This window comes from Phascolarctos cinereus, unplaced genomic scaffold (genome assembly GCF_003287225.1).
Source record: "Phascolarctos cinereus isolate Bilbo 61053 unplaced genomic scaffold, phaCin_HiC Scaffold_726;HRSCAF=1367, whole genome shotgun sequence".
NCBI lineage: Eukaryota > Metazoa > Chordata > Mammalia > Diprotodontia > Phascolarctidae > Phascolarctos > Phascolarctos cinereus.
Genome location: NW_027556098.1, coordinates 363,039,475 through 363,066,869, shown reverse-complemented (window position 1 = coordinate 363,066,869; position 27,395 = coordinate 363,039,475). Strand labels below are relative to the sequence as shown.

The 27,395-nt window shown below is 53.2% G+C and overlaps 1 protein-coding gene and 1 long non-coding RNA gene across 2 annotated transcripts in view; one reads left to right on the top strand and one right to left on the bottom strand.

The window, feature by feature from the left end:
- The first annotated feature begins 1,943 nt into the window (after window positions 1-1,943).
- Window positions 1,944-27,395, top strand: part of COL16A1 (collagen type XVI alpha 1 chain) — a 76,079-nt gene continuing 50,627 nt past the window's right edge. Inside the window, 26 exon segments of the mRNA XM_020983543.2 lie at window positions 1,944-2,323; window positions 3,800-3,911; window positions 5,700-5,774; window positions 5,877-5,994; window positions 6,563-6,618; window positions 6,621-6,685; window positions 9,038-9,304; window positions 9,431-9,511; window positions 9,702-9,827; window positions 12,419-12,472; window positions 13,075-13,113; window positions 14,131-14,166; window positions 15,882-15,908; window positions 16,584-16,646; window positions 17,273-17,314; window positions 17,451-17,495; window positions 17,620-17,655; window positions 18,580-18,642; window positions 18,769-18,813; window positions 19,013-19,108; window positions 19,761-19,799; window positions 21,992-22,036; window positions 22,181-22,216; window positions 22,438-22,548; window positions 24,380-24,418; window positions 24,790-24,825. Coding sequence (XP_020839202.1) covers window positions 3,836-3,911; window positions 5,700-5,774; window positions 5,877-5,994; window positions 6,563-6,618; window positions 6,621-6,685; window positions 9,038-9,304; window positions 9,431-9,511; window positions 9,702-9,827; window positions 12,419-12,472; window positions 13,075-13,113; window positions 14,131-14,166; window positions 15,882-15,908; window positions 16,584-16,646; window positions 17,273-17,314; window positions 17,451-17,495; window positions 17,620-17,655; window positions 18,580-18,642; window positions 18,769-18,813; window positions 19,013-19,108; window positions 19,761-19,799; window positions 21,992-22,036; window positions 22,181-22,216; window positions 22,438-22,548; window positions 24,380-24,418; window positions 24,790-24,825 — 1,716 coding nt within the window. The 5' untranslated portion in view covers window positions 1,944-2,323; window positions 3,800-3,835.
- Window positions 12,683-18,569, bottom strand: LOC110206286 (uncharacterized). The gene is made up of 3 exons (XR_002323869.2): window positions 18,370-18,569; window positions 17,591-17,675; window positions 12,683-12,851 (listed from the first exon to the last, which is right to left on the bottom strand). It is a non-coding gene; the product is annotated as an uncharacterized LOC110206286 (long non-coding RNA).

The following is a 27,395-nucleotide window of genomic DNA, read 5'->3' as shown; positions in this document are numbered from 1 at the left end:
TCTTCTTCCCATGTGGGCTCAGCCAGAGCCTCAACCACACAGAATAGCCTCAGGGTTCCAGGTTACTTCTCCCTTCCTAGTGTCCCTGAGGGTGGGAGATGGGCAGGGGGATCCTGTCATGGCTAGCGTTCCCCTTGGAGTCCCCTTCCTCTTGCATGCTAATTCTAATGGATTGGTGTGCTGAAAACTGCTCAGTGGTGGTTCCTCTGGGAGGATTTAGACCTGAGAGTCCACAGCATGAGCCCTGCTGGTGGGGAAGGGCTCTTGGATCCAGATTTAGTTTTGAGTCCTAGCTTAGTCACGTCATAGCTATAGGCAAATTTCTTTATTTTTCTGAGCCTCAATTTTCTCATCTGCAGAATGGGGATAAAAATACATGCTGCCTACCTTAGCGGACTATTATGGAGGTAGGGCTTTGTACACCCTCAAAGAAATCCTAAAATAAAATCACTTTATTATTACTACTACCATCCATTTCCCAGAATTCACATGGCCAACTCTCTACTTCAGGCCCTTGTTACCTCTAACACAGACTATTGCAGTGGTCTCCTGACTGTTCTCTCACCACTCCACTCCATCTTCCACAGCTGCCAAAATGATTTTCCTTAAGTACAGATCTGACCATGTCATTCTCCTACTTGAAAATTCCAGTGGTTTTCTATTGCCTCTATAATCCTATATAAACTCCTTTGTTTGGCTAGAAAGCCCTTCACAACCTGGCCCCAGACGACCTTTGCCGTTCAGTTGTTTCAGCCCTGTCCCACTCTTCACGTCCCCATTTGAGGTTTTCTTGGCAGAGATACTAGAGTGGTTTGCCATTTCCTTCTCCAGCCCATTTTACAGATCAGGAAACTGAGGCAAGCAGGATGAAGTGACTTGCCCAGGATCACGCTTCTAATAAAGTGTCTGAAGCTGGATTTGGATTCAGCAAGAGGAGTCTTCCTGACTCCAGGCGTGGTGCTCTATCCACTGTGCCAGTAGCTGCACCCCAGACAACCTTTAGAGCTTTGTCATTCCTTGCTTCATTTCTTGAATTCTTCAGTCCCACCAAAGGGGCCTCTCCATTTCTCACCCCTGCATTCCACCCCCCCCATTTCCATGTCTTTGTTCACCAGGACATCCCCCAGGCATGGAATGCACTCCCGTGTCAGCTCTGCCTCACAGAATCCTCCACTTCCTTTAAGACTCAGCTCTTATCATGAAGAAGCCTTAGACCTTCTCCAGGAAGCCTTTCCTGCTCACCCCAACTTCTAGTGTGCCCCCTCCCCAACTACCTTGCATTTATTTGTATTTATTCTGTATCTGTGGATTCTATATATGTTCCCTGACACCAGCAACTATTTCTTTTGGGGTCCAAACTCCTTTTGATTCATCCGGGCTTTGGGCAAGACCCCTTCCTTCTCTGGGGCTCAGTTTTCTTTGTCTGAAAAAAGGTGGGGGTCTCAAAGGTTCCTCTCAGCTCTAAATCTATGATTTTGCGATTTCTCTTCTCCCTAAATTCTGCTTGGGGGTGTAGCAGACAGATAGATGACTGGGAACTGACTTGGGAGCCTTCGGGGAAAGAGTTTGTGGTTGGGATGCTGAGGTTGGAAAAACGCAGACCATGGAGGCCAATGGCCACGTCACAGTGGGGGTGGGGGGAGCCATAGAGCTTGGAACGGGGGCGGGGACTGGGGGGGGTCTCCCCTAGAGATGTCTTCTCAGGCCCTGGACAGAGCAAGGGGGCAATCCTGGGAGCCAGTGGGAAGGAGGTGGAGAAAGAAAAGAGGGGAACTGAGGATGACTTTCCAAGTTTTCTTTCCAAGTTCTTAAAAAGCCAGCAATCCTGTTTCCCTTGAAGGGGGGCCCTTCCTGTGACGCTGTCTCCATGCAATGTGAGACACGCCTAGAACTGTGGACTGGGGATTCACCTGGCAGGGAAAGGGGAAGATTGGGGGGGCGGGGTGGGCAGGAGGCAGGGCAGCTCGGTCCAGCCCCTTCGAACCCCCAGCTTAGCTTAACTGGCCTCGGAGCCCCCTTCCTCGGCGGACGGCCCCGCCACAGCTGGCTCTCATTAGCTGAAGGCCTGGCGAGGGGCCAGCCTCCACCCGCCTAGTCTCCCCCTCTCAGCCGCGGCCCGGCAGGCCCGCCAGTCTTAGGCTCGCTCTAGAAGGGGACACAGCAAGAGCACCACGAGCAGGTCGGGAACCCCAGGTCCCAGGAGAGCCTGTGGGGGGGTCCCCCAGCCCACTCACCCCTGGTCCCCAAGGCCCAGGCAGCCAGGTTCTTGGCCCCACTCCCAGCCTGGGGGCGGGTGCCCAGGCATCCGTCAGGCCTCAGGCAGGTAAGTGGGGGACCCCGGTCCCCAACCCCTTCCCCGTCCCGGCCCCAGGCAGCCAGATTCTCAGCTGTTTCTCAGCTTCCTTCCCATGCTTACTCTAGGGCTGGGTGTCCAGTTAGGGACGAGCCAGAGCTTCAGGGAGTGAAGAAGGAGGGTCCTGTCTGCCCCAGCTCCCCACAGCCACTCTCCCAAAGCTCTTCAGGACCTTCCCCTTCGGTGGCATCAGCATCCATCCCCCCTCTACCACCAAGCCACGTTTAGGGCTAAGGAAGGACTGCAGGAATTTGGGAAAGCCGTGGGACAGGAGAGAGGAAGGAGATTGGAGGAGAAGGGACTAGAAGAGAGACAGGAGGCAGGAATGGAGGTCACACAGGTACATACATGTCCGGGTTACTGCCCGAATCCACATGCCTCCCCATGTCATGGCTTCTTTCCATTGGCCAGTGCTAGGCTGGAGGCCCTGCAAGCTCCCGGAAGGCAGAGACAGAGGGAAACCTGCTGACCCAGACTACCTTGGGAAGAAAAAGCTGAGGGGAAGAGGAAGAGGCTGGAGAATAATGGTCTCCAATTCCATTGAGGAGACAATGTTCCTCTGCCCCCTGTCTTCCCCAGAGCTGAACCAGTGGAGTTAACATGGTGCCATAGAAAGCACACCGGTTCTTGGAGTAAGGAAACCTGGGTTCCAATCCTAACACTAAATGTGCAATCCTGGACAGGTCTCTTTCCCTCTCTGAGCCTCCGTTTCCCCATCTGTAAAACTGGAGGGGGAGGGAACATTTGGACCAGATGTTATCCAAGGTCTCCTCAAGCTTTGTGATCATTCTATGATTCTATGAAGTGACTACAGCAGTAGGGAGGGAGGTCAGACATCAGCCCAAGCAGAGGGCTGTCCCAGCCTTAAAAGGTTTGGGGTAGCTCCTTTCCTCCAACTAACCCCTTCTTCCTGTGCTGGCCAAGAGACAGGGTGCTAGACTTAATGACCTTTGCTGGACCCGTGCAGGTAAGGGAGGGAGGGAGATTGAGATATTGGGATGTTTTATGGGTCAGTCCTGTTGAAAGGGTAAGCTCAGGCTGATGTATTTCCTCACATTAATCTTGGTTTAATCAAATTAAATGGGCCTAATCTATTATGGGACATTGACAGGTGGCCCACACTGCGCCCCCTGGTGGCCTTTGGCCTGGCCTGCGTCTCCCTGGTCCCTCACCTTGCCAACAGCTGGTGCTTCCATTTAGGCTTGGTCCCAGCCTCATCAGCTCTTTCCACTTGGGTGGTCACTGAGGGGTGTCCACGTCCAGGTGAACTAAAGCAGGCGTGGGTGTCCGGCACCAGTTGCTAGGTCTGGATCAGTATAAAGCACGGTCACAGGAATAGGAGGTGTGTCTCTTGTTAGAGTTCTTGGGGCCACTCAGACCCCAGTGGTTTCCTTTTGTGAATGGGAGAGGTCAGCTCTCATCTCCCTTTTCCTCTCTCTCACGTAGGCCTGCCTCCTTCCCAGGTGACATCTGGAGTCCAGCATGTTGGCAGCTTGGGCTCCAGCACTGTGGCTGATCAGCCTGTGGGTCACCTGTGGCAGTCAAGAAGCGGACACTGGTAAGGACTCAGGTGTATCCATCCCTGATCCTCCGACAGAACCTGGGCCCAGGTCCCTCCCTCCCATTTCAGGAGCAGAGGGTCCCAGGAGGTGACTAAAGGGGGAGAGGCCTGCATTGGACTTATCTCTAAGGGTGACTAATGAGTCCAGCAGCCTTGGCCTTTGCATTTGATTCTATGTCTGAGTGTATTTGTGTCATTGTGTATCTCTGTGTGTGTGTGTGTGTGTGTGTGTGTGTGTGTGTGTGTCTGTCTGTCTGTCTGTGTCTGTGTGGGATTGCCTCTAGGGCTCCTTCTGCATGGAGGTGGGGGAGGGAGTAAGTGGACCCTCCTTGCCCCAGAGCATGTCTTAGGCTGCATGCGAGTGTGTCTGGGAGGAAATGGACTTCTGCCAGCCCCAGCCCAGCCTCTCTGCAGCCACAGATGCCTCCAATGCCAGTGGCCCATTGGAGTTGCGAGCAAAGCCTCACTGCAGAGGGGATCTGAGTCCTTCCGCTCCCTGCTTTGCTCACTGTGGAATATCATGTGGGGGCCTGGTCCAAGCACAGCCTTCTGGGGAGGTCCTGTTGCCTCAGCATGGCAGGAGATGGGGGAGGGGCTACAAAGGAGCCCAGACCCAAGACTAGACAGAAGTCTGGACTATTCCCAGAGTCAGTGCCAGGGGAAACAGCTTTGGCATGATTCCTTTTGGGTGCCGGCCCAAGGGCCGGGAGAGAAGCTGTTCAAGGGATCCCTCAGTTTGTCAAGGGCCCCAGAGCCCCTTCCGGGAGCTATATGTCTCCTTTCCTCTGGGCCAGAGGAGCCCCCCGGGGTCAGCAGCACAGAGGTAGGGAGCGGGCTGGGTCTGTGTGATTGTGAGCTGGTGCCAAACTTCACTGTCCCTGTGACTGGATGCTTGAATGCTCCTGGATTCATGCGGCTACATGTGCACACGTGTATGTGCATTTCACCCACTCCCCTCTCCATGAGTGTCCTTGGGGGCTGGGGCAGCAGATTTCAACATCTCTGAGGAATCTGGGCACCAGGCCAGGCGATGAGTCACCCAGGCTGCTGCTGATGGAGATGGCCCCTCCGGCTGCATATGTATGTAAGGAGTGGAGAGTGCCAGGGCTCCTGGACCCCAAACCCAGGAGTCTGCTCTTCTTAGCCAAAAAGCCCACAGAATCCATTCCTCATTCAGGATGCACTCAGATCAGTCTGGAAGACCAGACTAGCCCATACAGGATTCTCCCACCCAAAGAGGCCAGGTGTCCTTTCTGGTATCTAACGTCCATCCTTCTTGTAAGCAGTCACTCGATCTGTTCTGGGGGGTCATCACACATGGTAGTTCCCCAGCCCTATCCTTTCACACACTCCTTGATTATGATGAAGCTGCTCCCCATGACTCCTTGTCCCATGTCTCTGGCTTCTGCCACCTCTGCCAGTGCCCCAGGGGCAACAATGGAACAGCAGAAAGTAGGCTCTGCCTCTACCTCCATGCGCTCTTTTGGGCAAATGGCTTCCCCTCGTGGGGCCTCAGTGTTCTCTTCTGTCAAATGGGGACACTGCTTATGGTTTCTCCTCTCCCTTTTGTTCTGCCTCCCCTCATTTCTGTGCCTGACTGAGGAAGGTCCTGCCTGGTTCTCCTGGGGCCAACAGGGCAGAAGAAAGGTGGGGCAGTGCCAAGGCTGGTCCGGTATGTGCCTACAGTGGGTAGGCCGACACTATGGAACCTGTGTCTTCTGGGAACACTAAGCATTCCAGGTGCCCTACGCCTGAGCATGAGAGCTCATGCCCTCTCTCTTCCAGGTGAACAATGCCCAACCCTGCAACAAGAGGGGCTGAGGCTAGAGGCCGGTGGTGATGCCCCAGCCAACATGACAGGTGAGTCCTGGCTCTCCCCAGCCCCTCCCCGTCCCTGCGCATCCAAGGTACCTTCTCACCCGCCCCTCAGCTGAGCTACCTGAACCCCTCTTTTCTCCCCAGGTTTCAATCTCATCAAGAGGTTTGCCCTCATGAAGGTCTCAGCCATCAAAAGGATCCGGAACCCCAAAGGGCCCTTCATTCTGCGGCTGGGGAATGCCCAGATTGCTCTCCCCACAGCGTGAGTGCCCCTGGGTAGCCAGGGAGGGTACCTCTCTAGGGCTTTTAAGCCATTCCCCTGCTGCTGGGTCCACTTTGCCACCGTCCCAGCCCCATGCTGATTGGCTTGGACTTCAGTGCCCAAGAACAGGATGAGTTTTCACAAGGGCAGATCCACATGCTGCTCAAGAAGGCAGGCTGGACTTCACCGTCAACTCTGATCCTCCAGTCTCTGCATATCTGTCCCCAGATGGGCCCTGGGCCCAGGCAGGCAGGAATTAGGGTACGGTAGGGGTAAGGAAGGAGACTGGATGCTATACTAGCAACAGGCAGGACCTAATACTTGACTGGCAGTGGAGAACTTGGCCTTAGGTTGACACTAAGCAATATGGACATTCTCCTGGCACTTTGCTGAGCTGGCATTATCCTGATACTAGGGGAAAGAGTAGGTACCTGGCAGGTAATGGAATAAGAGAAGATACTAGGGGTAAGAAGTGGTGTTACGTGGACTATGGGAGGAAGCCAAAACCAACAAGGTGGGCTTCTGATGATGGCAAGGCTCAGTGGTCCTTCCTTCCTCCTCCTTCCAGCCAGGTGTTCCCTGGGGGTCTCCCTGACCAGTTTGCAATAGTGCTGACCCTTCTGCTGAAAAACAGACAAGCAAAGACACCTGGTATTTACTGCAAGTGACTGATAAGGATGGGTACCCACAGGTGAGCCTCAGCCTCCTGCTTCCCCTGGCCTCCTCCCCTTCTCTCCCCACCTCCTTGGGCCTTCCACCCACTCTAGCCTCTTTCTCTCCCACTAATACGGTCCTGCCCTAATCCTTCTTCTCCTTGTCCCTTCCTGCATCCTTCCGCTCCCCTGCCCTGGTCCTCACTTTGTCTTCTTGCCCCTCTTCCCCCCCGGGTCCTCCTCACCCCTCACTAGTCTTCCTACCTGCTACCCAGCCCTGATGGATCATCCTTCGAGCCACCTACCTTCACTCCTCAGTCTCCTCCCCACCCAGCCCAGGGAAGATCCTTGGATGCAAAGTCCGAGAACCCAGTTTTTAATCCCAGCTCTGCTACATGCTCTGTGGGCAGCCTCATACAAGTCACTGCTTCTTGGGAGACCTCAGTTTCCTCATGTATAAAATGAGGGGATGAACTAGAAGAGTACTCCCTATTTTCTTTGCGTTGTGGAACCCTTTGGCAATTTGGGGAAGTCTGTGCACACAGTCTCAGAATAATGTTTTTAAGTGCATAAGATTGTAAGAGAAACCAATTATATCAAAATCATTGCCAAAATATTAAGAATCTAAGTTCATGGACCCCAAGTTAAGAGCCCTTCTGCTAGGTGATCTCTGAGATCCCCCCCAATTCTAAATCTGTGATTTTAGGTTGATTTTCCATCTTCTCCTTACTCTCTTTGTCTTCTCTGCTCTGCCCTGGGGCATCATCTTCGGCGTATGTCCATATGCATCTTGAGACCCTGCCGTCCCTTGCCCTGTCCACCTCCTGTCTACTCAGCCCCCACCTCACTGCTTACCTGCCTGCTCCACCCCTGCCTCTTTTCCTCTCCCCCCAGGAGTTTTCCAGCCCTCATCCTTTCTCATCACCCTGTACTGGCCACTCAGAGCCCTGAGAAGGGGCCCTTGGGTTACCCCTCACCAACAATGCCACCAGCTGCCTTGGCACTGCCCATCATGGGCCCCCCCTACTGGAATACAGAGCCTGGAGGGGAAGGGGTGCAGTGTGTGAAGGATTCTTTGGTGGGGCTGATTTCAGGAACCTAGTGATGCCCACTCCTCTGAGAAGATCCAAGGGGCATTCACCTCTAGGACTTCCCCCCTTCATTCCTTTTTATCCTTCCCATCCCAACCCAAGCTCTGAGCCATCTGGCCTTCCCATCCTCTGAATCTGCTTGGCTCCTAGGGCTGAGAGAGCAGTAGGACCTTGATCACAATTATCTCCCCAATTCTACAAGCTACTACAACAGACTGCCCCAGTTGGGTCTCTGCTTCCCCTACAGGCCCTCCTCCCAGAAAGTACTGAAACGGTTGAAACTAGAAAGAAGGAAACCTCAGGGACCACCTGGTCCAATCCCCTCATTGATTGATGAGGTAACAGAGGCACAGAGGAAGGGAATGGACTTGGTCAAAGTCACACGGACATTTAGTGGCAGAGCTAGGACCCAGATCTCCTGCCTGTTAGTGCAGCCCTCCTCTGACAGCTGAGGCAGCTGCTCTCTCCACCCATTCTGGGCCTTCTGTGTGCCTTTCTTTATGAGGTTTATTTGCAAGGACAAAGAGAACATACAAATGCTGAGATGGGGCACCAGGGGAAGGCCATCAGTTGTATGAATAACAGAAAACTCTCCAGTCCCAGGCTGGTGATGATGGCACTTAGCTCCCTAACCAGCCTAGAGCACTCCCCCCTTTATAGTCCCCAAAGAAGATGGCATTTATCATTCAAGAGCCTCCAATTGGCTGCCAGGCCCCATCGGGCCAAGCTCATTGGTTTAGTCTATAGGGCAGGGCCAACTGGAAAACTTCCTTATAGTTGGGTAGGAATGTGAGAGTGATGTGTGGTGGTGAAAAGGGTGATTGAATGAGGACAAATGGAAATCTCCATCTGAGAGAGGCAGAACCCAGGCCTAGAGAAGGGTAGGACTTGATTTGGAAAGGTCACACGGTTACCAAGCAGCAGGGTTCAAATCTGAACTTGACTACAAATCTAATGCTCTTTTTGGTATAACATACTGGGCAAAATGGGGAGAAATCACAAAGAAACAAATCTAGATTGGGTGTCTGGGAAAATTTCCTAATAATGAGCACTGTCCTAAAGTAGAAAGGGCTGCTTGGGGAGGTAATGAGCTCCCATCACTTCAGGTTTCAAGCATCCGTTGGGTGCATCTGTCTTGGCTGGATGAGGTACCTGCTAAGATCCCTCTTCCCCTCTGAGATTCTGCGATGCTGTGAATTCCCATTCCTTCTCGGGGCCTTGCTTTCCTCGTGTAACATTAGGATCTGTGGGGTCCCTTCCAGCTCTCAGTCCCATGATTCTATTATCTTGCCTCCTCAGATCTCCTTGGAGGTCAACAGTCATGACAAGAGCTTGGAGTTCCGGGCCCGTGGCTTGGATGGCGACTTTGTGTCCTGCATCTTCCCTGTGGCCCAGATCTTTGACCTGCACTGGCACAAGCTGGTGCTGAGTGTGACCGGGCGAGTGGTCTCTGTCCACGTGGACTGTGCCTCCGTCTCCTCACAACCCTTGGGTCCGCGGCATGTGGTGCTTCCCGAGGGCCACGTCCTCCTGGGCGTGGATGCCGAGCGAGGCAAGCCCGTCTTTGTAAGTGTCTTCTGGGGCTGGGGGCTGGCATCACCCAGCAGCATGGCCTCCCATTCCTGGAGGTCCCCTTGGGGTGATCCCACTTTGTTTCCTGTGCCCCTCTTACCTTTGTCTCCCCCTCCCCAGTTTGATTTACAGCAGGCCCACATCTACTGTGACCCTGCCCTGGTGATGGAGGAAGGCTGCTGTGAGGTCTCACCAGCTGGGGTAAGTGCAGGAACCTGGGGGCCCAGGGGGTGGTTCATTTAAGTGAGCGCTGGTTGTCTTCGGGGTCTGGGGCTGCCACAGCACAGGCAGGGCAAGGAAGCTAGCCTCGGGCGGGTGGGAGGAGAGGCAGGGACAGAGTGGCACTCAGGTGTCCCGAGTGACAGTGTCTCCCTCTTCACTTGCCGAGCAGTGCCCTCAGGAGGCCTCCAAGGCCCGGCGGGACACCCAGAACAATGAGCTCATCGAGATTAGTCCACAGGCCGAGGGCAAGGTCTACACTCGATGCTTCTGCCTGGAGGAGCCGCAGGGCAGCAAGGTGATGTTCTAACCACAGCCCCCACACCTCCCCATGCGCCATCCCTGCCAGATGCGACCCCACAAAATGAGTCAGATTGAGCTGTGGCGGGTATGCCCGAGTTGTGAACCTGAGGTGAATGACCCCGAACAGCATGGAGAGGTGAAGCCCTAGAACTAGGGCCAGGGGGCAGGGGACCCGATGGGCACCAGACCTCTGAGCGGGGGGTATGAGGAGCTGTGCCCATTTTTCAGCCAGCTGTCCATCCATCCGTCTATCCGTCTATTCATCTGTTCGTCCATTCATTCATTCATTCAAATATTCCATAGGCACCTCCTGTAGAAGAAGGCCTGTTCTCTGAATTTGACTTTGTATCTTTGGATTCTTGGCATGCAAAATTCACCTAAGACACAGTGCCTTCTCTCATGGAACTCACACCCTAGCAAGGATGAGACACTAACACAGAGTATACACAATCTCACACAATCAGTGCATTGGAAATGGGCAGAAACAGTGCTGGGGAGGGACACTTAATTCCAAGGCAGAGAAGGCGGTCTTTTACCAGTTGGGGGATCCAGGAAGACTTATTGGAGGAGGAAGCATTTGAGAAGAGCTTTAAGAAGAGGTAAGAATTGTCTGGGCAGAAGGGAAGGAGGAAATTTCAGGCACTGGGAGCGAGGAGAACCAAGGGGCAGGGCTGGGATGCTGCCATAGGGTGAGCCCTGGGAGCAAAGTGAGTTCTGGTTGGTTTGAATCCTCAGGGCCTCGGGGGCCATAACAGTCAGTCTCCCTCTCCGACACCCTCCCCAAAGTGAGTGGTATGGGGGACGGCCTCCCAAAATAGGAAGAAGGGGGCACTGCAGGAGGCTGATATCTATACCCTCTCCCCCTACACCCTCGGGGAAGGCAGGCAGCCAGGGGCTATATTTGCCCAATTTGCCTCTGCACCCTCCCCCTTCCCCCCTTCTCCTCTCCCTTTTCCCAGCCAGCCCTCTCCTATGCCTCCAATAACTTGAGGTCTTGTCAGTTCTAGCAGCCCTGTGGGGAGCAGGGAGGTGGTGAGCTGTACCCCCAGGGTCTGCCTAACTGCTGGAACCCCACGTGCCCTTGCCTGCAGACAAAGAAAGGGGATGCCCACCTGTCTCGGTGGCTTCACAAACACCCTGCTGATTCCTCCCAGAACCCAGCTGGGAAGGGGCCTGTGTGTGTATGTGTGGATAGGGCCTGGGATCCTATTTCTAACAAACACTCAATCATTAAGCATCAGGAGGACCCACTGGTTCCCAAAGCCCCCTGATTCACTGAGCACTAGCGGACTTGCTTATCCAACCTAGGAAAAAACATCAGGTTGACCTGCACTTGGTCGCTAGATTTGCAGTCTGCAGAAGTCCCTTCCTCTTTCTGTGTGTGCCCCCCGAGAGGCTTAGATTAGATCTTTGAGGTCCCTTCCTTCCATCCATGACATTCCATGTTCTATGCTCCCTTCCGGTTCTAATGTTCTGTGTTCTAAGCTCCTCCTCAGCTCTGACATCTGATGTGCTAAAGTCGCTTCCCTGTTCTGACAGTCTCTGATCCTCTGATTTCCTGCCTGAGTAATGCCAGGACATGTGTGTCCCCATCTCGTGGGTGGGACCTGGAGTATGGTGCTGGGGAGTAGAAGCAGGAAGCTGCTTCCCTTATGCCCCTTCCTGGGCCTCAAACTCCAGGGCTCCTCCACCCCTACACCATTGATCAGAAGGATGCAGGGACCAAAGAGGTTGGGGGGAGGCCCGTTCCCTCCTCACCCACCTCGGGCAGCCAGCCCAGGCTCTGACTCTGGAGAACACATGACTCCATTCATTAGCTGGCTCAGTTTTTCCAGCGTCCCAGGGGCAAAGGGAGGGATTTGGGGAGGGAAAGGAAAGAGTAGGGGGGAATAGAGGAATTAGGAAAGCAAAAAAGGGAGAGGGGGGCCACAGGGAGTGAAATTGGGAAGGAGAGGAAAGAGGGAGAGAGGGACAGGTTATTCATATGGTCTGGGGGGGGGATGGGGGTGCAGAAAGAGCCTTTCTTCAGGGATGAGGCTCTGAGTGTGTGTGAGGGGGACACCCAGCAGCCGTCATAATTCTGCCTTCTGATAAACTGCCCCCCTCCCACATCCCTGACACTTCTCAGAGGGGCTCACTTCAGTGTCAAAGTCTCCCGCTTCCAGGGGAGGGCTAAGACAGCCCAAGTAGATTTGACCAAGTTTTAGAGGGACATCAGCCTCCAGTGTCCAACCATGTGTCCTCATGGAGAAGAGCCCTCCCTGGGATGGCAGCCAGAGGGATGATTCTGCCATTTATTACCTGTGTGACCTCGGATAAGACCCTTCCCCTCTCCAGGCCTCAGTTTCCTAATACGTCAAATGACAGGGTTGGACTAGTCCAGGGGTGGGGAACCTGCAGGCTCAAGGCCACATGTAGCCCTCTAGGTCCCCAGGTGCAGCCTTTTGACTGAGTCCAAATTTTACAGAACAAATCTGGGCCCTCAAGGCCATAGGTTCCCCACCTCTGGCCTAGAACTTCTCTTCCGAGTCTGACATCCTATGATCCTCCAGCCTCTTCCCTGAGCCCCCTTTTCTTTCTGTCTAGGTGAATGCTCAGCTCTCAGGAAATGCTGAAGTACAGAAAGAGAAAGAAAGCAAGGTAGGAGCTGAGCTGGTGAAGTAGAGCCCCCCTGTCCACCCTCCAGCCTTTCCTCTGTGCCCAGGCCACACTCTCCTAGCCTTCCCCCTGTCCCAGTCCCCCCAACCCCGCCAGGGCTTGGGGAGCATTCTGAGAGGTAGCACATCTTCTTATAGAGGGTGGGAGTAGTGTAGTGGCAAGAGTGAGATTTGGAGTCGAGATGGGTTCAAATCCTGACACTACCATTTATTAGCCATATGACTTTTAGCAAGTCCCTTCCTCTCTGTGGGCCTCAGTCTCCTCATTTGTAAGATGAAGATGTTGGACTAGCTGCGTTTTGAAGTCTTATCCAGTTTGTCTCCTAAAAACGCTCCAGGGTCCATGGGCAGAGGTACCAGGTCTACAAAGCAGAAAGGCTCACTGGGCACCACATGGATGCCCACCAAGGTCCCTGTCATCACCAGGGAACTAAAACTGTGATGCCCACACTGGCCTAGTTTGTGATGTTGGGGTCCCTGGGCCCCCAGTTGTAGTGAAGCTGGACAGCCCTGGCAGCTAGGGCTCCCCTGTTTTCCGTTCCTCCCCCTCCATCTTCACATCCCTTTGCCTCTCCTTCCCGTTAGGACCCCTCCTGGCTAGAGAAGACTATGCCAGCGGATGAGGTAAGGCTGCCTGGGAAGGACAGAGAGAGGCCTGTTGTGAAGGTGGCCCAACAAGCCCCTGAAATAAGTCTTTAAGGATGCCTGGGGGCAGTCAGAGGGGAGCGGGGCAGCCGGAAGCCCGCCCGTCTCTCTGCATTCCTCGAGAGGCCTGGGCACTCTGCCCTGTCACACAGGGATTACTGGCTTAGCTCAGAGGCCTGTGGAGAAGTGACCACCTTGGCCCTGAGATAGCCACCGTGGGAACAGGGGGGAGTTCAGCTTCTCTCAGTCAGTCTGACAGACCTTTGTGGACCTGCAATGCAAGGCCCACACCAAGGGGGCCATTAGGGCCAAGGAAGATGGGGTCACGGGTTCCCTTCCTTGCCTGTGCCCTCTCAACCTAGTGTTGGCATAGTGGAAAGAGTATGAAATCAGGAGTCTGAAGATCTAGGTTCAAATCCTGACTCCATTATGTATTAGCAATGTGACCTTGGGAAAGTCATGTAATTGCTCTATGCCTCAGTTTCCCCATATGTCAAATGAGTGCATTGGCATATGACCTGCAGAGATTCTTTTATCTCTAGATCCTATGATCCTACAATCTTGGGCATGTCCCTTCTTCTCCCTGGGCCTTAGTTTCCTCATCTGGAAAATGAGGTTAGACTAGATGACTTCTGAGATCCATCCATCTCTACCCCCATGCCCTACTGTGGAGCAAGCCCCTGGGCGCTAACAGGGCAAGCTCCTGGGCACCAACTGGGCAATGCACGTGTGTGCACTCAGGGCGAGCTCCTCAGTGCTAACTGGGTGATGCGCGTGTGTGCAGACGGTAGAATGGCACCCAGGGCAGCAGCACTAGCTATGTCCAGTGGGCATGTCCAGGGGGCCTGATTCTCAGCCCAGCTTGGATCTGCCAGGACAGCTGCTCCCAGGAAGCTGTTGAATGTTCAGGACATTGCAAATTAGGGGGCTGGGAAAAGGTTCTCCTGTGGGATCCCCAAGGCTGACTTGACCGGTGACTAAGCTTTCTTCCTCTAGTGCCCACCCTGTGCCAGCCATGCCATGGAGAACAATGTGAGTGAGCCCGCAGAGGCAAGGGCACCAGGTGGGAGGGAAGGAGCCCAAATGTGTGGAGGGGGGAAGATAGAGGGGGCTCTCAAGTCTGGGTGGGCAGAACACAGGGCCACTCTGTGGGCCCTTTCTGGGTGCGGGCCGGCTGATAGTCACCCCATTTGAGCAGGGCATCTTCCCTAGGCTTCGTTTTCCTCACCTCTAGAATGAGGTGGCTACTAGATGGCCCCTGAGGTCCCTTTCTAGGCTCCTACTTGGCTGAGAATGGGGCTGTCCATAGCTTGCTCTTCTTCCTCCCCTCCCTGGGGCTTCAACGCCCCGGGCTCTGCTGTGTCCACCCCGAGCATGGCCAGAGGGATCCTTTCTTGTTATGTGTCCTGTTTGGGGATCTTTTAGGGAGAGAAACACCTAGGACTACCCCTTTGGTCCCTTTGGTCTCCCCCTTGGAGAACAGTGCCAGGAGTCAAAGATGGAGGCTCCAATCCGGTTTCTGCTGCTGGCTTGCTGGGTAGCCAGGAAACCCGGAGAATTCCCAAGATCTTCATCCTCATATGGAAAATAAGGGGCTTCACTCCTTGAAATCTATTCTGGCTCTAGATAGTATGAACCTTGGCTAAAGATTAGTCCTCTTCCCAAATCATAGCTCTGACCCCAGCCTGGGCAGCCGCAGGTCCATCTTGCTCCCAAGGGTCTTGCCTGGAGGTCTGGTCTGGCCTTGGAGGGGCAGGGACCTTAGGTTTCCCTCTCCCAGGCCATCCCTTGAGGTTTGAGGGGAAGAAAGGGGCCCCAGCAGCTGTTGTCCAACTGTGTCCCCACCATGCCCACAACCACACCCACATGTGGCTGGGTACCCCCCATGCCGCCAGCCTGACTCATCCCTCTCCCACAGCTCTGATGCGCTCAGTGGGCCTGCCCAGAATGTCCCCCTGCTCTGCCTTGGCTAAAGGAGCCCGTAGGCTGGAGGGCTGGACAGACCATCCCCATGCTAATCTCTCAGTGAGCGTTCCCTTCGAGGGCCCCTCAGTCAAAATCCAGGCCATTCTGCTCTGAATATCCCCTTTCCCCATAGCTGCAGAGGGAGTTGGCTGGTGGGGTTACCTGGGTTCCTATTTACCCCCAAACTCCTTCTGGAGCTCAGGGAGACTTGGCTTGGCTCCTAGCAGGATATCGGAGGCGGGAAGGAACACTGGGAACAGTGTAGGCTAGGGCTCAGGGTTGGGAGACATGAGGAGTGGCCCAGCCCTCCCCACTCCCAACTTTCCATGACTCTGTCCCCCATGACTGTGCTGCTCCGTCCCTCCCCTGTCCAATCGTCTTTCCCCACTGGATTCTCAATACCCTTCCCAGCCAAACTAGCCTGTAACATCTGGCAGGCCTATGGCTTCCAGATGTGTGTGAAGTTGTTATGGAAACAGCAGGATTGCCATGGCAAATGAGCAGCTTGGGAAGGAGGAGATAAACTTGGGGGGGGGGGACAAAGACCAGACCCATTCTCCATCTGCTGAAATAGAGGGTCCAGAAGGGGGAAGTGGGAATCCAGAGCCAGATGGGTGGAAAGAGCAGTGGAATGGGGAGGATGTCGGGGGTCAGTTTTTTCCTCCCCTTGAGGCCCCAGTGAAGTTGCTTGCCCTCTCTGGGCCTTAGAATTCCCCTCCGGACATTTACTTCCCCCCTTGGCCTCCCTGTCTCCCTGCTCACCCATCTCTGTGTCTCCTCAGGTCACACTGGGTCCTCCTGGTCTTAAGGTGAGTCCTCAGCCCCAGGGGACAGAGTTTTCTGGTCTTTTCCTCCTGCCTTCCCCATACCACCCCCAACCACCAAGCTGCTGTCCTCAGCCCTGCATGATTATGGTCGTGTGTGTATGACCCTCGGGGTAACCATGTGACTGTGGGTATATGGAAATGTGTGCACATTCTCTCGTGGGACACACACTCTACACGTGATGGCATGTGTGTGTATCCGAGGCATGTTTACCAATGGGGCTACATGTACATGAGCATGACACGTACACTTGTATCTCTATGTGTGAACTGTGGGGGTTTGTGCATGCGTGTGTATGTATATTTGCATGGTGCCTATGCGTGGATGTGGGGGGGGAGGGCAGGGAGGCAGTCTACCTGTGGCTTTGTCATATTTGCCCCACATGCCTTTTTATGTACATCTGTCCCCTTGTGTCTATGTGCTAGAGATAAGGGCAGGAAATAATTTCCCTGAGATTGAATGTGGCTATTCCAATCTAAACACGTATATGCATACCCAGAATTACTGGGCACAAATGCTTACAGGGACCATGGGACTTGGAGTGGGAAAGGGCTTTGCATGTGCCCCCGTGTGAGGTGGGCTAGCCACCTCTCCCCATCTTGCTTGCTTGTGTTAGCTTTGGTCTAAGAGGCTGAGTTCCACTCTGCTCTTACCCACAGGGTGGGAAAGGTGAGCGGGGTCTACCTGGCTCTGAAGGACCCAAAGGAGAGAAAGGAGCTCGGGTAAGTAACCATCACCCGTGCCTGCTGTGGGAGAGGGGCTGACAGCTGGCAGTGGGGGGACCTCCTCCTATAGCCAAGGCAGCTGTCGTCGCAGAGGCAGGTATAGGCACACAGAAGCCTTCCCTGCTCTGAGAAAGGGTGTCCCCTAGGTTCCCAGAATGCCCAGAGTGTGTACCATCTTCCAGGAAACAAAGAGTCTTTTCCCCTAGCAATTCCCATTTAGTAGAATGGAGTCGCTACGTAGTACAGTGGATAGAGTGCCATGTCTAGAGTCAGGAAGACTCCTCTTCCTGAGTTCAAGTCTGGCCTCAGACACTCACTAGCTGTGTGACCCTGGACACGCCACTTCACCCTGTTTGCCTCGGTTTCCTCATCTGTAAAATGAGCTAGAGAAAGAAATGGCAAACTACGCCAGTATCTTTGCCAAGAAAACCCCAAATGGGGTCATGAAGAGTTGGACACGACTGAAAACAGCCGAACAGCAGAACCAGGAAGATTGCTAACTCCCTGTAACTCTAACGCCCCACCTACCCTTGGTTTCTCTTCCCCCGAATCTTGATCTCCATCCCCCTCTGCTGCAATTCTGGCCCCAGTCCCTCTTCTCCTGAACTCCCTTTTGCCCACAGGGTTCTGACTGTGTCCGTACCTCCCCGGAGGCCCCTCTCCAGGTAAGGCTCAGTGGAATTGGAGGGCAGTGGGGAGAGTATTCAGCCACACAGGAGAAGTGATCCATACTGGATTCCTAAGTAAGGTAGAGGTTCCCACGCTCCTCCCTCACCCACTCTCTCTTCTCCTACTCACCAGTGCGCTGAAGGTCCCAAGGGTGAAAAGGGAGATCGAGGAGACCCGGTGAGTGGGGCGGCCCCTAGGGCACGGTCAGGGTGGGATAGGAAGGAGTCAGGGTATGAGAGCTGGGGCTGGCATCGCAGGGGACAGGGGCTCACCTTCTCTCCTCCTTTTATCCTTCTTCCAGGGTCCCACTGGAATTACTGGATCGACTGGGCAGAAGGTAGGCTTTCTTTGCCTTCTCTAGGGAAAAGAAGACTTGCAATGAAGTCAGAGGAGCCCTCACCTTAGGGGTCAAGAGACCTGCAGTCTGGTCTTGGCTCTGACATTCTGTGACCTTGAGTCCCTTCTCTGGGCCTCAGTTTCCCTATCTGTAAAATGAGGAACCTGGATTTAGTGAACTCTCTGATCCCAGCTATGACAGACAGTTGGGTGGGGGAGCAAGAAGGCTCTGAGTACCAGAACCTCAAGCTGTCAGGGCCCCCAGGAGGTTTGGTCACCCATGCCCCTACTTCTCTGACAGTCCTCATCCCTGATCCTTCTGTTGTAGTAAAAACTGTCATTAATGTACTATTTGGAGGTTTGCGAAGCCTTTTTTTTTTAAAATAAATATCATCAGGGCAGCTAGGTGGCACAGTGCATAAAGCTACAGTCTTGGAGTCAGGAGGACCTAAGTTCAAATCTGGCCTTATGACACTTGACACTCACTAGCTGTGTGACTCTGGGCAAGTCACTTAACCCCAATTGCCTTACCAAAAAGCAAAGAAAAAAATCAATATTCTCACTTTTTACATATGTTACCACCGAGGCAGGGACTGGACCTGCAATTTCATCGATATATAGAATTCCCAGATGAGGAAGCTCCCACTACCAATGCTAGTAGGCACCTTCCAGTCTTAGAGAGTTTCCCAGAGTTCCTAGAGGTTAAATGACTTACCCAAGGTCACTCAAGCCAGTCCGTCTGTCACGAGCAGAACTGGAACCCAGGCCTTCCGTCTGTCACGAGCAGAACTGGAACCCAGGCCTTCCTGGCTCTGAGATGGACTCTGTATCCATGACAACACAATGTGTCTTCTTTTAATCTTCACAAATCAAGCTCTGGAGTCTAGGTCTGCACCCTAAGATGATATTCTGTCTTCTTTCCTAGGGTCAGAAAGGAGAGAGAGGAGATGCAGGCTTCAAGGGTTCCGTGGGGAAGCCTGGCCGAGATGTAAGACGCATGGGGATGTGGGGCAGGGGAGGGCAGAGGGACACTTGGGCTCCTCTGGCGTCAAGGCCCAGGGCTCAGGGCTCAGGCTGGAGCCAGCCTCCCACACCTATCTCCCGTTTTCTGTAGGGCCGGCCTGGGGAGATCTGTGTCATTGGGCCCAAAGGGCAGAAGGTAAGGGTTCTCGGGGCTTCCTTCTGTGGGCTAGTGGCATGATAGGAAGAGTCTTCCCATTTCCCATGTCTAGTAGAATGGAGGCTCCTTGAGGGCAGGGCAAGTTTCACTTTTGTGCTTTACTTTTGTCCCCAGCACCTAGTACAATGCCAGTGTAGGAATTTAATAAATGCTTGTTGACTTTTTGTGTTTGGGCCAGGGTGATCCCGGCTTCGTTGGACCAGAGGGACTGGCTGGAGAGCCAGGGCCCCCAGGACTCCCAGGACCCCCTGGGATCGGGCTGCCAGGAAAGCCCGTGAGTGCCCTCAAACCTCTCTCCCCACACATGGGGTAGTCCATGTCAAGATTCCCTCATTGTGCCCCATAAATTTGGCCTGTTCCCATCACCCTATCCAGAGAGACCCTGAGAGCAGAGGACTGGGTCAGATGAGAAAGAGGAGACATAACCTCAGAGAACCCCCAGTCTGAGGATAGGCATGACTCTTACCTCAGAGACCCCAGTTCTGAAGGGGAGACACAGCTCTGCCCTCAGGGACCCCCGTCTGAGAACAGGCATGATTCTTACCTCAGAGACCCCAGTTCTGAGGGGGAGACACAGCTCTGCCCTCAGCGACCCCCAGACTGAAGGATAGACATACCCCTGATCTCAGGGACCTTCAATTTGAAAGGATGCAGCTCTAATCCTAGGGGGACCCCTAGTCTGAGGATAGACATGACTCTTACCTCAGAGACCCCAGTTCTGAGGGGGAGACGTAGCTCTTCCCTCAGGGACCCCCAGTCTGAGGGGTAGGTATACCCCTGACCTCAGGGATCCTTAGTCTGAGAAGGCATCACAACTCCTGTCTGGGGGAGATACTTCACCCCCTCAGGAGGAGAGATCCAAAGGTGAAGAGAGAAGGGGCTTTTGAAGGCAGGTTGCTGAGTCTAATTTCTGCCTCTGCCTACAGGGCGACCCTGGTGGCCCAGCTGGTCCAAAAGGAGACAAGGTAAACTCGGGGAGCTTCGGGGCTAAGCCAGCCACAGCTGGACATGGGAGGGAAAGGGTTGAAAACCCCAGACAGTCTTCTCAGTCACCGCCCCCAGCCCCTGTCTCCCTCCCAGGAAAGAGGCCAAGCCTTAGCCAGTCTCCGACTCAGGAGTCTGGAGATTAATCTGTAATAAGCTGGAGAAAATGGATTATTTTCATTTTCTTCTCCTCCCAGCTCCCGGCGCCTTTCAGCTCCCCCAGGTCCCTGGCTCCCTTCACAGTCACAAAGCCTTGCCCAGTGCGCAGGGCACTGTTGGGGGATGTGTTCAGGGCCCTAGAAGGGCCAATTCAGCCCCAACCAGCTCATTCTGGGCCCTGACCCCAAGTCGCTTCATGCAATAACGAAGGCTCTCCCTTCTCAGTCTTTCCATCGATATCAAAAGGGTGTCTGACCCTGTGACAAGTGGCTGCCTTTGGGACTCACCCAAGGCCTCTAATCCTGCTGTAAGAAGCAAGGACAAGACAGAAATCTGAGCTAGAGAGATGGTGATGAGCATTGTCGTGATCAATAACAGCTGCCTTTTATACAGACAGCTTTACCAACATCGTCTCACGTAAACATCGCACAATCTTTGCCAGTGCGGCAGAGATTATTCTCCCCATTTTACAGATGTGGAAACTGAGGTCCAGGGAGTGGAAGTGACCTTCCCAAGGTCACACATCTGGTGTGCATCAGAGACTTCAGATCCACTATTCTTTCCACTCTGAAAGTTGGGGAGGCCACAAGTCACATCAACAATCAGTATGAATTTGTTAAATGCCAGGCCCTGAGCTAAGCAGTGGGGCTACAAAAGCAAAAGTAGGCCCTGCCCTCAAGGAGCTTGCCTACATTCAAATGGGGGAGATGACATGTTTAAATGGGAACATACAAGACAAAGAAGGTAACTTAGAGGGTATGAAACTAGCAGCTGGGAAAGGATGAACGGCTGACCCTGCAAAGGACATACCAGGAGTAAAGTGTGTTTGGCTAGAGCCAGACAGAAGAGTCAGGAGCCCTGGAATCGAGTCCTGGCCCTCATACTCCCTAGCAGATGAGGCAGACCCGAGCAGTGAATAAGAGTGCCTGACTTCAGAGTCAGGAAGACCTGACTTCAAATCCTGCCTCAGTTAGCTGTGTGACCCTGGGCAAGTCACTTCTCCTCTGTGTTTGTTTCCTCCTCTGTAAAATGAGGGGGTTGAACTTGGTGGCCACTAAGGTCCCTTCCAGCTGTAAATCTACGATCCTCTGAACTATGTGATCCTAAGACTTTACCTCACTAAGCCTTACTTTCCTTATCTGTAAAATGGGTGCAATGCTAAATTATACTCTGAACCTCCCCGGGCCGTTGTGAGAAAAAAGCTGGGTTCATTCTAAAGGGTGAGAGAAACGTGACCTGTTGTCGTTCAGTCAGTCGAGTCACGTCCAGCCCTTCCCGACCCCATCTGGGGTTTTCTTGGCAAAGGTACTGGGGTGGTTCGCCATTTCTCTCAAGCTCATTTTACAGATGAGGAAACTGAGGCAAGCAGGGTTAAGTGACTTGCCTAGGATCACACAACTAGTAAGTTTCTGAGGCCAAATTTGAACTCAAGTCTTCCTGACTCTAGGCCTGGCCCTCTATGCGCTGCTTTGCTGTCCTGTTGTTATTCATAAGAAAAGCAACATGCATATACATACACATACACATAACATACACATATACACATACACATACACATGCATATACATATGTGTGTATGTATGTATGCATGTGTGTGTGTGTATATATATATATATATTAATATTACATAATATCTCTTGGGCTGTAGCTGGAATTGAGGGAAGAACTTGCCATAAGGGAAGGGTGCTTGGTAAGGGAGCAGGGAGGAAGGGGCTGAAGAAGTGAACTCACCCTGGAGTCGCTGCATTGAGGAGGACTCCCTGGAAGAGGAGGTCCAGGTCCCTGGCAAGTATACGGCACAAGGGAAAGAACCTTGGATCAGGAATCAGGAGGCCTGGCTTTTGGTCCCAGCTCTGCCCTTCACTGGCTGTATATCCCTGGATAAACCATTCACCCTGTCTGGACCTCAGTTTTCCCATCTGTATAATGGGGAGGGTTGGACATGGTGATCTGTGACTCTCCTCCCATATCCCTCCTACACCACTAACCCTTTGCCTCTGGCTATTCTCTGCAGGGAAGCTCTGGGTATCCAGGGAAGGAAGGTCCAGGAGGAAAGCCTGTGAGTATTTCCTGGAAGGGCTTAGAGGGCAAAGGAAGGCCAGCTCTACCGAGCTGTAGATCTACCCTCTTGGGCTCCTCTTCCAACTATACCCACCTCCCTCCCCATGGGCCTCCTGCTCATTAAGGTTTCTTTTTCCAATAGGGGAAACCAGGGATACCAGGGCTGAAAGGAGAAAAGGTGAGGTCTGGATGGAAGGTTTCAGGGCTGAGGGTCCCCGTGGGTGTTGTTTGCCCACTGCAGGGACCAAGATGTTCTCACACGTCCCTTGGGGGAGCTACTGAGCCTGGGGTTGGTGGAGAAGAAGGTTGGGCAGGGCTAGTGATTTTGGGAATTAAATGGGGCAGGTCTAGAGCTGGCCTGGGTCCAGAATTCCCTTCACAGTTTCTTTCCTCCTGCAGGGTGACCCCTGTGAAGTGTGTCCTACACTGCCCGAGGGGCTCCAGAACTTCGTGGGACTGCCAGGAAAACCTGGCCCAAAGGGGGAGCCAGGAGAGCCTGGCAAGCTCCAGGTGGGATGGCAGTTGCTGGGCAGAGTGGAGGGCACACAGATACTCACAGGCGTGACTATTTACACAGAGTGGCCTCTGAAAGCTAACATTTTTGTGTCTGAGGCAGAATGGATTTGGGGTTAGGTTTATCTAAGTATGGTCACTAGGGGGAGGAGGTGAGCCTCAAGATTCCACGAGGTTTGGCATCTGCTAAATGGTGAGGAATCCCTCCCCAGCCCCAACCCCTACCATGTCCCTGGCCAGGATATGATCATCACTGCTGTGGGGATAGGCAGAGGAAGAAGGGTACCCCAGAACAGTGAATTAGCACCCTCTAAATTTTGTACCCTGGGACAAAACTCTGATGGCCTTTCCTGGTTACAGTTCTGGGTGGCTTAGAAGGGTAATGTTGGGGTAGCTAGGTGGCACAGTGGATAGAGGTCCGGCCCTGGAGTCAGGATGGACATGAGCTCAAATCCAGCCTCAGACCAAACACTTGACACTTACTAGCTGTGTGACTCTGGGCAAGTCACTTAACCCCAATTGCCTAAAAATAGAAAATTAAAAAAAAAAAGAAGGGTCATGTACCTCCGTTAGTCCCCAAGTGTATGATAATAGATTGTGGTATAAACTGGTGGGGGCTATGTTCCTCCATTATTCCCATGGACATGTTCACTGATCTCCATGCTCTCTCACTTTCCATAAACCATAGATGAAAGTATGGATTAGTGGCACCGTATACTCCTATTTATTCCTTATGGGTACCCCCATAAGGATAGTAGAGTCTAGAAAGGCCATATTCTCTCATTCCCCTAGACCATTGACATGGGAGAGCCACAACCTCTCCCTGAACAAAGCCATAATGTGGGCAGTAGAGACCAGATGTCCCCATCATTCCCGATAGGCAGCACCTCTGATGAGGGGTGATCTGAAGGGCCCATCATCTCTCACTGTCCATGGGCAAAATCATGCCCTGGTTATTCCCTATGGGTACCACCACTGGTGGGCATGGTCTAAAGAGGCCACATTCTCTCTCTCTTCAAGACCCCTGATGGGAGGTGGGCCCAGGGCATCCTTGTACTCTCCACGTGCAGTGGCAGAGCTATAGATCACCCTGTGGGATAGTAGGCCCATGTGTCCCCACTGCTCCCAATTGGCAAGACCACAGATGAGACTAGAGAATGGCCACATCCTTTTCTCTTCTCCATAGACATAATCATATGTTATAGTGTAGGCTACTGGGACCATTCAGTCATTCAGTCATTTTTCAGTCGCGTCCAATTCTTCACGACCCCACTGGGGTTTTCTTAGCAGAGGTACTGGGGTGGTTTGCTATTTCCTTCTCCAAGTGGGACCATGTGCCTCCGTTATTCAAAATGAACCAGACCACTGCCGTGGGGTGGCCTAGAAAGGCCACATCTCCTCAACCCCCATGGGCAGAACCATAGATTACAGAGCCGAGCAATACCAGCGATGGGCTTCCTGGAAGGTCCGCATCCTCTTCTTCTCCAGGGGCAGAACCATAGATCACAGAGCGGGCTGCAGGGGCCGGATGTCCCTTTTATTCCCCAGGAGGAGGGACCATAGAGTTGGCGCCGGCCCTCCTGGCGTCTCCATGGCAACGACCCCGCCCTCTTGCGTCTCCATAGCAACGGCCCCCTGCGCCAGGGAGGCGGCTGTAGCTGTGCGGGCAAGATGCCCTTCGGGGGTGCCGGGGTGGAGCCGGCTCTCATCGTGAGCCGGGGCAGACGGGCAGGGCGAGGCTGGGAGGGAAGGAGGGAGGGAGGGAGGCCGGGGTGATGCGGGGCCGTCAGACCACCCTGCCCTCACCCCAGCCCGGCCTCTCTTTCAGGATTACCTAGGCAGCGCTACGGGGAGGAAGGGCGACCGGGTAGGTATTGGGGGACCTGGTGCAGGCAAGGCGGGGCCCCAGCTTACATCCGTGTGGGAGCCTGGGTCTGGGTGCAGATCCTAACTTGCCACTGTCACTGGGGGATTTGGGGCAGATCACTACCCCACCCATCTCACCCTCAACTCGGGCCTCAGTTTCCTCATCTGGAAAAAAACAAGGGGGTTGTCCCAGCTGACCCAGTCTGTCCTTTGAATAGCCCCAAAAAGGGGAGAACCAGCTCTCACTCCCACTGCAGTGCCATGGGGGAGGTGTTGACAGAGACCCTCCCCTCCTCTCCGCCTTGGCTGGGGTCTGGGGGTTCTGAACCTTGCCCCATTCCCCAGCCAAAGCCCCCTCTTGTCTCTGGGCAGGGAGAACCTGGCATCAGTGGAATGAAAGGTGAAAAGGTAAGTGGGACCTCCCACCCCTTTAATTTCACACAGCAAAACAAATGCTCTCAGCATAGGTCACCCCACCAATCACCTACTTATCTTTGCAAATTTGAAACTGCTCTATATAAAGCCCAACCCAATCTGGCTCCAACCTGGCTTTCTAAATTGATTTCTCATTACTCCTCACACACTCTTCAGTCCTCACTCCCTCCACTATACCAGCTGCTGTGTGTTGCAGCCGTACTGGCCTCCCTGCTGCTCCTGGTCCATTTCCATGCCCATGCCTGCCACCACCTCTGCCTTAGAGAATCCCTAACTCCTTTGAAGGCTCAGCTCGGGTGCCAACCTTCTCCACGAGACTTTCCCTGACCTCCCATCCCCACCCCTCCTTGTTAGTACTCTGCCACCCACCCCCAGTTTCTTTGCATTTCCTTCTACGTGTGTTTCATTGACTACGTACAAATTGTCCTCCTCCTCCCTTCCAGTAGAATATAAGCCACCTGAGGACAGGCACTGTGTCTTTGTCTCCCTAGCACATCTTAGAGTGGGTAGGGAGCTGGCTTCAAAGCCAGGAAGACCTGTGTTCAAACCTGGCCTCTGACACTGAGTGACTGTGTGACCCTGGGCAAATTGCCCAGCCTCTCTGTGCTTTCAGCAACTTTCTGAGACTCTTAGCTGCAGAAAAGGAGCTGAATTCCTCATACTAATAAAATCACAAGGCTAGCCCCTATCCTTGGCACTGTGACTGGAACCTAGTAGGTGCTTTAGAAAGGCTTACTAAATTGAATTACATGCTTGTTGTATGCCAGTCCGAGGCAGCTGGTACTATGGGTAGAGTTCTAGACTTAGGAAGACCTAAGTTCAAATTCTGTCTGTGCAGGTGACCTTGAGTGGGTCATTAAATGATTCTGAGCCTCAGACAGCTAATTGCTAGGACTTTTCTACACAGGCTTAGATGGGTAGTTACGTCATTGGGGAGAGGGGGGTTTGCACATTGAGATGAATGAAATCACAGATATTAGAGGCATTTGCCATTAGGAAGATAGACATAATATAGTTTCTGCATGCAAGATGCTTATGATAAAGGGTCACAAATAACTATGATACAAGGCAGCAAGAGGTAAGGGCAGCAGAACTCTGGTAAGGGCAAAGGACTCTGGGAACTTTCTGTAGGGAGAAACCATTTTTTCCTGTGGGGAAAGTTGGGCAGAGCTCCACGGAGGAGCTGGTATCTGAAGAGGACTATGAAGAACGGCGGGAATATCAACAGACTGAGATGGGGAGAGTCCATTTTAGCCACAAAGTCACAGAGCCGGGAGAGATGGGACAAAAATAGGGAACTGAGACGGGGTTGGCAGGGCTGGCACTGGGAGTTTCAGATGGGAGTGACATGGCCAGGGCAGGGTGTGTTCATTCAAGTCACCCGTGCACAATGCATTAGAAATGTTGGCAGAAAGGCCAGCTGGGAGGCTACTGCAGTCATCCAGGTGGGAGGAAATAATGGCAGCCAGAGGCCTTGCATGTGGCGAGAGGACGACAGCCCGGAGAAGTATTGTGGTGGCAGAATCTGGAGGCCTTAGCGACTGCTTGGCTAGGGGGCGGGGGTGGTGTGAAGAGGAAGGAAGAGTCAAAGATGATTGACAGGATCCTAAGACTGGCTTGTTGGAAGGATAGTGGTGCTATGTGCATAAATAGGGCAGCTAGGTGGCGTAGTGGGTAGAGTCTAGAGTCAGGAAGACTCATCTTCTAAGTTCAAGTCTGGCCTCAGACACTTCCTAGCTGTGTGATCCTGGGCAAGTCACTTTACCTTGTCTGCCTCAGTTTCCTCACCTGTAAAATGAGCTAGAGGAGGAAATGGCTCCAGTATCCTTTCCAGGAAAGCCCCAAATGGAGTCATGAAGAGTCGGACACGACTGAAAAATGACTGAACAACAATAACAAAGCGCATAAATGAGGAAGCTGGGGAGACAGGGCAGCTTTAGGAGGAAAGGTGACATATTCTGTTTTAGATTCATTCATTTAGGGGTACCAACCTTGCCATCAAGGGGGAGGCATCTGGATATGAGAGACTAGAGCCAGAGATAGAGGGAGGGAAATCGGGGCTGGAGACCTAAATTGGGAGGCATTCTGCATAGACGTGCTTATTGAAGCAATGGGAGTGGGTAAGACTAGCCAGGGACAGAGTGAAGATAGATCAGAGCCTTGAGGGAAGATGATGCAGGAGAACTGTAATCAATGTCATGGAAGCCAGAGGAGGAAAGAGTATCAAAGTGGAAGGAGTAATCCATAATATCAGCTGCTTCAGAAAGGTCAGGGACAACGAAGATTGAGGAAGAGGTTAATAGGTTGGGTTAGTAGGTCAGTGGTGAGCTTAGAAAGAAGAGGATTAGTGGGGGCACAGAAGCCAGATAATAGAGGGATTGAGTGAAGGGGGGCGAGGAAGTAGAAGCCATGAACCTAGCTAATACTTTGTAAAGTCTGGCAGTGAAGGAGGAATGGTCTCTATTGGAGGACCCCATGGAGATTATATTTGTAAAGCACTTAACACAGTGCCTGGCACACAGTAAGTGTTTAATAAATGCTCA